We start from the raw sequence: 8,558 nt of genomic DNA, 5'->3' as shown, positions 1-8,558 counted from the left end.
TGACTTCAAAGCACAGTACAAAGCTAAGGTAATCAAACCTCATTGTTTGGATAAAAACAGACAGATCAATGGAAGAGAGAGGTAAAAATGAATCCAGGCATCTACAGGCAACTAATTTTCAGCACAGATGATAAGAGCATGCACTGGAGAAAAAGTCTTTTCAACTGTGCTGGGAAAATTGGGTATTCACAAGCATCAGAGTTAAGCTAGCTACCTATCATAAAGATCAACTCAAAGAGTGACACTGCTAAAAGAGTACACAGGGGAAATGCTTAAAGACATTGTAATGGACAAGGACATTTTTAGAAAAGATTACAAAAGCATGAGAAACAAAATCAATAACAGACAAATGAAGTTTTATCAAACTGAAAAGCTTCTTTACAGTAACAAAAACAATCAAGCATGGGCATAGACAACTTACAGAATGGGAGAAAATACTTGCCATGTATACAACCAGAATCTGTTTTACATCAAAAACAGATAAGGAAACAAAACTATAGGGCACTGTCCTTGATGAACACAGAGGCAGAAATTCTCAGCCAAATATTAGCACAACAAATCCAATAGGGCATTAAAAAGATTATTCACCATGATTGAATGGGTGTCACTGCAGAGAGGTAAAGATGGTATAATATATGGAAATCAGTAGAGGGACTGATATCTAGTATATATAAGGAACACCAATAACAATTTAAAATGGGCAATAACTCTCAGCAGATATTTCCTAAAAGAAATCACACAGGAGTCTCTGAGCAGCATTTGAAGGGGAAGGAATTGTGTGGTTGGGTAGTGGGAACAGCAGGAAAGGAGAAAGGAGAGTAGTAGCAGAAGAGCAGGAAGAAGACATGGAGATGAAGAAGAGGATTAGCCTGGAGTTAAGGAACAGAGCCCCAGAGGAGGTCACAGAATTGGTCGTTGATAATTGCCTGTGTGTCAATGTGGAAATTGAGGGCCAGAATGACACTTTTAAGGAACTAGAATTTCTGAGTGTGGCTAACGTGGCATTAAGTTCACTGACCCAGCCTCCCAGCCTAAATAAACTTCAGAAGTTGGAACGTAGTGACAATGCAATTTCTGGAGGCTTGGAAGTTTTAGCAGAAAAACGTCCACATCTTATGTACCTCAATCTGAGTGGAAACAAAATCAAAGATCTGAGTACAGTAGAAGCTCTGCAAAATCTTAGAAAATGGAAAAGTCTGGATTTCTTTCATGGTGAGATCACAAACCTGGAAGATTACCAAGAAAGTATTTTTGAACTGCTTCAGCAAATCATGTATTTAGATGGATATGATCAGGAAGATAATGAAGCCCCTGACTCAGAAGAGGAGGAGGATGAAGATGATGAAGATGAAGCTGGTCTTCCTGAAGGGCAGAAAGAGGAAGAGGAGGAAGATGGGGATGAAGATGAGGAGGAAGATGAAGCAGGCTCAGAACTGGGAGAGGAGGAAGTGGGCCTCTCATACTTAATGAAAGAAGAAACTCAGGATGAGGAAGATGATGATGACTATGTTGAAGAAGGAGAAGAGGAGGAGGAAGAGGAAGATGATGCCTGGCTCACTCCAAGGCCATGTTCCCTAGAATTCCCAGGTGTGCAGTAGAGTGATCACATCTTCATTCCTTCCTATATGATAGCTATTTTTTGCAGGAGAGAATGTGTAACTTTATGGGAAAAGTGTGGTTTTAATATTTTGCCTCGTCATTCCAATTAAGATTCACTAATCTGTTAATGATCAGATTGTATGTACAGGAAAATTTTCATTGACCCCCCCCACCATTGTGAAATTCCCTAGCAATTTATTTAGAATCTTGCTTTTTCTAATTCAAACACACTGTATTAGTCATTTTAGCCCAAATTCACATCACTTGTACAGGGGCGTAATTTGGTGCATTTCATTCATAAAGTTGTAAAGTTATTTATAAATTAGCTGAAATTACAGTCAGCTGTAATGTGAAATGGCAAGTCTCTTGAATGATAAGTTCATTATTTTTTAGAAGTGACTCAGAGATTTTTAGTTAGAAGGCAGTGACTTACTTACTGGCTAAGGGTATTTGGATGCTCGTTACCCGAGCTAAACTGGAAAGCAGATGCAGGATAATACAGGTCCTACTCAGCAGCGGATTTCATGGATTGGGGGGTTGCCACTCAGTGTTTAATGTAGTTCATGGATTTTGTGGTGAGTGATAAAAATAGTTTACTTTTGAAGGAGAAATTGCTTGTACTAAGTCCGAGGCATGCAGTGAGCCCCTTCCTGAGATGCCAGCGGTGGTTTGTTTTGTTCCAGGTTTGTGTTCTTTCTTATCTCAGCAACTTCTGTGTTTTCTTTCTCTTCTTGTTTCACTCATCTTTCTAGCCCAGAAGGTTTGGGCACCTGGTGGATTCCCAGGAAACCTTTAGTCTCATACCTCAGTCACCTTTTCAGATCTGTACAGGTTTTAAATGAGTGAGGAAGAAATTGAGTCTTTTTTTGAGATCTGAATTGTTGTTGATACAGTTTTATTCAACAGGTTCTACTTACTGTAAATGCTTCTGGGCTGACAGCATGGGAGACCATTATTAGGATGAAGGAAGAACAGAAACAAGGGAGGCTTTTGGAAGTAGTGTTAGTGTTTCTCAAAACTCTGAACCACTGTCCATTGAGAATTAAATTTCAATTGACTTCCCAAAGGATTTGGATTCCAACCCTGTGAAGTATCTATCATTTTTCTCAGTAGAACTTTAATTATTCTTCTTATAGTTTTAACACATTACCAGATAAAACACTTTTGGACTATGGTAGGTAGTTGAAAAAATTGAAGCTAAATCAGTTATTAAGGTTTTCAAGCTGATGTTCATTACAAACAGAACAGTATCTGAGAGAAGCATGAGGGTGTGTTTCTATGGCTACTACATAGACCCTGATGGGGGACAACTCTGTCTCCCTTTTCGTCAAGGAGGCACCATGTCCAAGGCATTGTGCTTTTAATCTCGGCTGACTGCATTTTTTTCTCTTCTTTTTTAATATTTATAAGTTTTTAAAAAGTGTCAGCAAATTGAAATTATGCTTCTCCACCGGGACACGTTCAAACCAGTATAGTATTGCTGCTGCTTTTTTAGTGTAAAATGGAGGACATAATTTTAAAGTAAAATTATGAAAACATTGGTGGAGAAACTAAAAAAGTTACACAACTGGCTGGAAACACTGGGCATAAATTTGTTGGGGCCTGGAATCTCCACAAGACTAACATTTTTCTACTAATTTAACAATTGGAATGCCCTGTTTAGTCCCTAAGATTTCTCATTGTGCACTATGCCATCTTAGAAAATACTTATTTTTAAAATTAAATCTATATATTGACTTTCTTATCAATCTTTTTATTGTGCATTCATAATAAGAGTTCTTTGATTTGAAAACACTTAGAGCCTCCAGGCAACTTTTAAGACTTATGTAGCTTTGTGGGTGGTATTTTCATGCAAATGAGTAAGGGTGGGTTTTATATTTTGCAGATGTTTTGTGTCCTATTTTAATGCTGTTTGTATGGCAGTATGTATATGATGTGTTAAATTCCTCAAGAACCTCTCCTTAAAAACTTTGAAGTTGATACGTTTGTGCAACTGTGTTATGAATAAAACCATGACTGTTAAAAAAAAACAAAAACAATCACACAGATGGCCAAAAAGAGCAAATGAGAAAATGTTCAATATCATTAATCATCAGTGAAATGGAAATCAAAATTGCAACGAGAAATCACCTCACTGCAGTAAGAGTGGCTTTTAACAAAAAGAAAAGGTAACAATGCTATCAAGCATGTGGACAGAAGGGAACCCTTGCACACTGCTGGTGGAGGTGTAAATTAATATAACTATTATGGCAAAAGAGTCTATGGTTTCTCTAAGGATTAAAATGAGAGCTACATGTGTTACAGCCATTCCACTACTTACTGGGTCTCTATCTAAAGGAAATGCACAGGATGCTGCCAGGACACTTGCACTCCTGTGTTCACTACAACATTATTCATAATAGCCAAGAAGTGAAAACAACCTACATGCCTTTCAACTGATAAATGGATAAAGAATGTGGTACATATATATGACGGAATATACAGCCATGAAAAAGAATGAAATCCTGTCATTTGCAATAACCTGGGTGCAACTGGGAATTATTATGTTGCATCAGGCACAGACAGACAAGTACTGCATGATCTCATATGTAAGAGTCTAAAGGAGTTGCACTCTAGGGAGAGGAGAAAGATAAAAAGATCAAGATTGTTATACGTAGGTAGTGACTTCACAGAACAAATGTAAATATTATGTATTGGCAATGTATACCAAAAATGAACTGAAAAAAATATGCAACAAAAGATTAAAGTACATTTTACAGAGATTAATATTATGGAATGTCAGACTTTGCCTTAAGCCTACTATATTTCCTTACTTATTGAGAGGATAGTGAATATAGATACTGTACTATTTTGACTGACCATTTTTACTTTGTATTTGCAGTGTTTAACTAAACACATTTTTTATGAGTTCAAAATTTTTTTTTTAAAGTTGATCTCACAGGAGCTGAGAGTATGGCAGCAATTAACTGAGGTTGGAAGAGTTGAGAGCAGGGCAGACTGAGTGGGAGGCACCACTCTGCAGTTAGACGGAAGCAGCAGCTATGGTGCATTCCTGTACAGCACGCACAGTGACTATAGATGACAGGGATACACAACACACTTCAAAACCTAAAAGAGTGGGTTTTAAAAGCTTTCACCACGAAGAAATGCCAACTGTTTGAGATCAGTAAGTTAACCCGATTTAAACATATTGCACGGTCCTGTTAATATGTACGTCTTTTCTGTGTTTAAGAGTATCAGGCAGCGTTCCTGTTGCTGGTCACAATACCCAAGACTCACAGTTGAAAGGAAGAGAGGTTTAATCTGGCTCACAGGTCAGGAGATTCAGTCCATGGTCAGTTGGCTCCAGGGCAGACACAGGATGGTGGAAAGGCCTGGCAGAGGAAAGCTACTCACCTCATGGCAGCCAGGAAGCAGAGCGGGGAGGAGGGAGGTCAGGAATATACTTTTCCAGGTCACACCTCCAGTAACCCACCTCTTCTGACCTGGCTCCAATTTACAACACATTGGGAAGGCATCAGCAGACACAAAAGAAGGCATCAGTGGATCTCCACAGATGAGCATAGCTCCCCCATGATTCATTTACTTTAGCAAACACCCATCTTTGAACGGATGAGGCTTTTGAGGAGCCTTCTAGATCTAAACCATAACATGTAACAGTTGAATCATTAAAAAAGATATAGATAAGAAACAAATTCCCACCCAGGATTTAACTAGCTACTTTAACAGCTTTTTATGTCTGCGGTGTTTTACATACATTGCTAAGCACATTGTATGAGAAAGGAATTACTCCCACTTGCCAAGATGAGTACTGAAGCTCAGAGACCCAGATTTTATCTGACTGTCAACATAGTTACCATACCATACCATGCTGCCGCTGAGTGCTTTCAGATATTAACCAAGGCCACAGCAGGTCAACACTAAGGAGAAGAGATCAAAAGCACTAGAACATACAAATGAAAGTAACATGCACAGAGGTGAAAATAAGACTGGTCTGTAATAGGGAGATTCTGGTTTTAGCGATCTTAAAAATACTGCAAACTTTCTTGACTCCATTAGGAATTACATGCTGGCTGCTGGTTAAAGATCTGACTACAGCAGATTGAAGGGATAAGTATATTCTCTTACTAACTGAAGTGTGTCTTGCAGGAGGTCTAGGGCTGCTAGGTAAGTCTACAGAGTCATGAGGGACTGAGGCTTTTCCATCTTTCTTCACCATTTTCAATGTGTCTGATTCAGTCATGTAAAAAAATTGCTGCTGAGCACAAGCCATTACAGGCACATTCCAAGCAGGTAGAAGGAGGGAAGAGGCTACTGTCCCTTCACAGTAGCCCTGCTCAGTTTATTTTTACTTATATCTCTTACCTCATTTGAGAGTCTCGGAACCTCAAGTTCTTCATTTGGTTTATTGTCCAGCATTCTGGCATTAAGAAAGATGAAATGCAAACTACAACATCTGAAAGTGTAAGTGAAAAATTGAAGATAACATTAACAATCATTTGAAGGTGGAGAAAATGACTATGAGGGCCTGGAGTGTAGTGAGGCTGGGGAGAGTCTCATGATCAAAATTGGCATTGGGACAGGCAATTAGAAAGAGGAGATGCTGAGGGTTCTAACCTGACTGAACTTGATGTCAGTGTAATGTTGACTTTTCTAGGCAAGGAAGTGAAGAAATAGATTTGGGGATGTTACCAAATCCACTTGGGATATACTAACTGAGGCACCTGTGAATATCTATGCAGTACAAAATATTTAATTTAATTTTGCTACTTGCTAAAATGTGTGCTTAAACTATGATGAAGGGAAAAATGACATGAAAACATGTTTTGATCATCTTTACTAAAAACACAGGTTGTTTTGGACAAGTTGTTTATCCCAGTGTAAAACCTATCTTCAGTAGGTAATACATAATTATGACTGGATTTTGTTTAAAGCAAATTGCTTTCCAGACATAACCACTGTAATACAAGATAACACTGGTAACTAGCCAGAAACTCAAGATATAAGTAAAAAGCAAACTAAAAAACAGAAAATAGGAAATAGGAAGGCAGGTCTTTTGGAAAAGGGAAGGGACCAAGAGATGGTGGAAAAGGGTGAAAGGGAAGAAGGAAATGAGAACAGAATTAAGATGTGTTATATCCATGCACCAAGTCTCAGAGGAATATAATCATTATGTACTATAAACATGCATTAATATAAAAACTGAAAAATAAAGTTAAGCAGGGTTCTGCTGGGGTACAGCATGTGGTAAAGTATAGGCTCAGCTTGCTGGAGACTGTGAATTTCACACACACACACACACAGACACACAAGTCATGAGAGTTTAACTGTTCAGGTGATATTGTCTTGTGAGCTTAGAAAATAGTGAGTTGTTTTTTTAACTGTGCGACCAAAGTAGTCAGTTTTGCTATACGGTGCTAGGAAACCCAACTCCTATGGGGTTGTTACCCTGCAAGGAGATTACTCTAGAGACCAGGGTAAGGGAACAACAGCGGCCATCAAGAGCCTGTACAGTCTTAGATCCTGGAGAAAAGAACTGCTGATGCCTTTATTGTTAAAATGAAGAAATATTTTAGTTATATATTATCTCAATTAACTCCTCTTATTGCCCTAGGAGATATTACCATGCCCTTTTTACAGAAGAGGAAATGGAGACACGAGATGAAATAAAAGTGTCTCAAACGATATACCTGGCTCTAGAGTTTATGATCTTAACCACTGAACTATGCTTATTAAGTAAATGAAGGACGTGTTTACTTTAAATTGCTTTAATCGGACTAACTTTGAAAGCCTGGAAAAGAAATTGCAACCGTGTAAATCCATCTTATTTTGGGGGATGGTTTCAACTTCATGAGATTTCACATATCAGTAAATAAAACTTAAACTGAGGAACAGTTCAGTCGGCGGTCAAGGTATATCCTTGCCTCTCTAGCTGAGTCAATCAGCCAGTTAGACAGCTGACTCTTTACCACCTCGGCTGAAATTATTCGCATTAAGCAGGCACGTAATGATGTCACCTGAATAGGGGTTAGCAAGGGCAGACAAGTGCTGAACAGTGTCTTCTGCGTACGAATTTGGTCGTAGTTATTGCTTCTGGTAGACTCTTTAGGTCACTAAACCAGGTAATTTATACCCTAAGATGTGAATGTTAAGTCCGGGGACAGGTAGCAGCTGGAAAGGGATTCCGCCTTTCCGGCCCCACGGCAGGCACCACCGAGCGATGGGAAGAGACAGAGGGAGTCACTGGGCTGCAGGCCGAGAGGAAGGGCCGCGCGTTCTCCCAGGAGGTTCAGGCGCAGGAAATATGACAAAGACCGAGTTAAAACAATACTTGAAACCATCACCTACGCTGGAAAGAAGTGTAAGTGCTCTTAACGAGGGAAACAGACTGGGAGGGAAACAGACTGGGCGTAAAACTGCGGAGAAGGAAGGAGAGCCGGGCGAGCTAACCCAACAACGGCCCAGCTCTCACCGGAGGCGATCGGTCTCCGCGGCAGAGACTCGACGCCTCCCGCGACAGACCCAACCCGAGCGTGCCTGCAACTGAACCACTTCCCAACCTCCTGTCCGTGCGAACACGCCCCTCACCTTGACCACGCCCCCGCAGTCGCGAAGTTACGTCACACAGGCAGTATCGCGAGAAACTACGTGCTTCCCTTTGATGTATTCACTGGTGAGAGCCGCTTTTGTTCTCGCGATATTTCCCGGTACACGGGAACACGGCGGCCCGGGTGTATGTGAAATATGGCGGCCGGCTGGGACCGTACCACAAGGTAAAATATTGAAACCCTGCTGGGTACTGTGCCCTTGGTTGTTCAGAGCTGCTCGCGGCGGGAATGCGGTTGAAGGGGTGGAAAGGTTGATGTTGCCTTGGCTCCATGTTCTTCCCGCTCTCTGGAGAGCCGCTCCGCCTCCCGGGGGCGCTCCTGGCGGACCCTGGGCAGCGCTGGGCCGGGGTG

At 40.5% G+C, this 8,558-nt stretch overlaps 2 protein-coding genes across 5 annotated transcripts in view; both read left to right on the top strand.

Annotated features, from left to right (window-relative positions):
* Window positions 1-703: 703 nt before the first annotated feature.
* Window positions 704-1,598, top strand: LOC104865463 (acidic leucine-rich nuclear phosphoprotein 32 family member E-like). The gene has a single exon (XM_033763521.1). The coding sequence runs from the start codon at window positions 846-848 to the stop codon at window positions 1,596-1,598; it is 753 nt and encodes a 250-aa protein (XP_033619412.1). The 5' UTR covers window positions 704-845.
* Window positions 1,599-8,276: 6,678 nt separating this feature from the next.
* The window catches only part of Ergic2 (ERGIC and golgi 2), a 37,138-nt gene continuing 36,856 nt past the window's right edge, over window positions 8,277-8,558 (top strand). For all 4 annotated transcript variants that reach the window (XM_010628975.3, XM_010628976.3, XM_010628977.3 and 1 more), the window contains exon 1: window positions 8,277-8,372. The gene's annotated coding sequence lies outside the window, so the exon portion shown is untranslated. The remainder of the gene's footprint in view (window positions 8,373-8,558) is intronic.

Source organism: Fukomys damarensis, unplaced genomic scaffold (assembly GCF_012274545.1).
Source record: "Fukomys damarensis isolate Sample0158 unplaced genomic scaffold, DMR_v1.0_HiC HiC_scaffold_15, whole genome shotgun sequence".
NCBI lineage: Eukaryota > Metazoa > Chordata > Mammalia > Rodentia > Bathyergidae > Fukomys > Fukomys damarensis.
The sequence above is the reverse complement of the archived record's forward strand: the minus strand, read 5'-3'. Positions and strand labels throughout refer to the sequence as shown.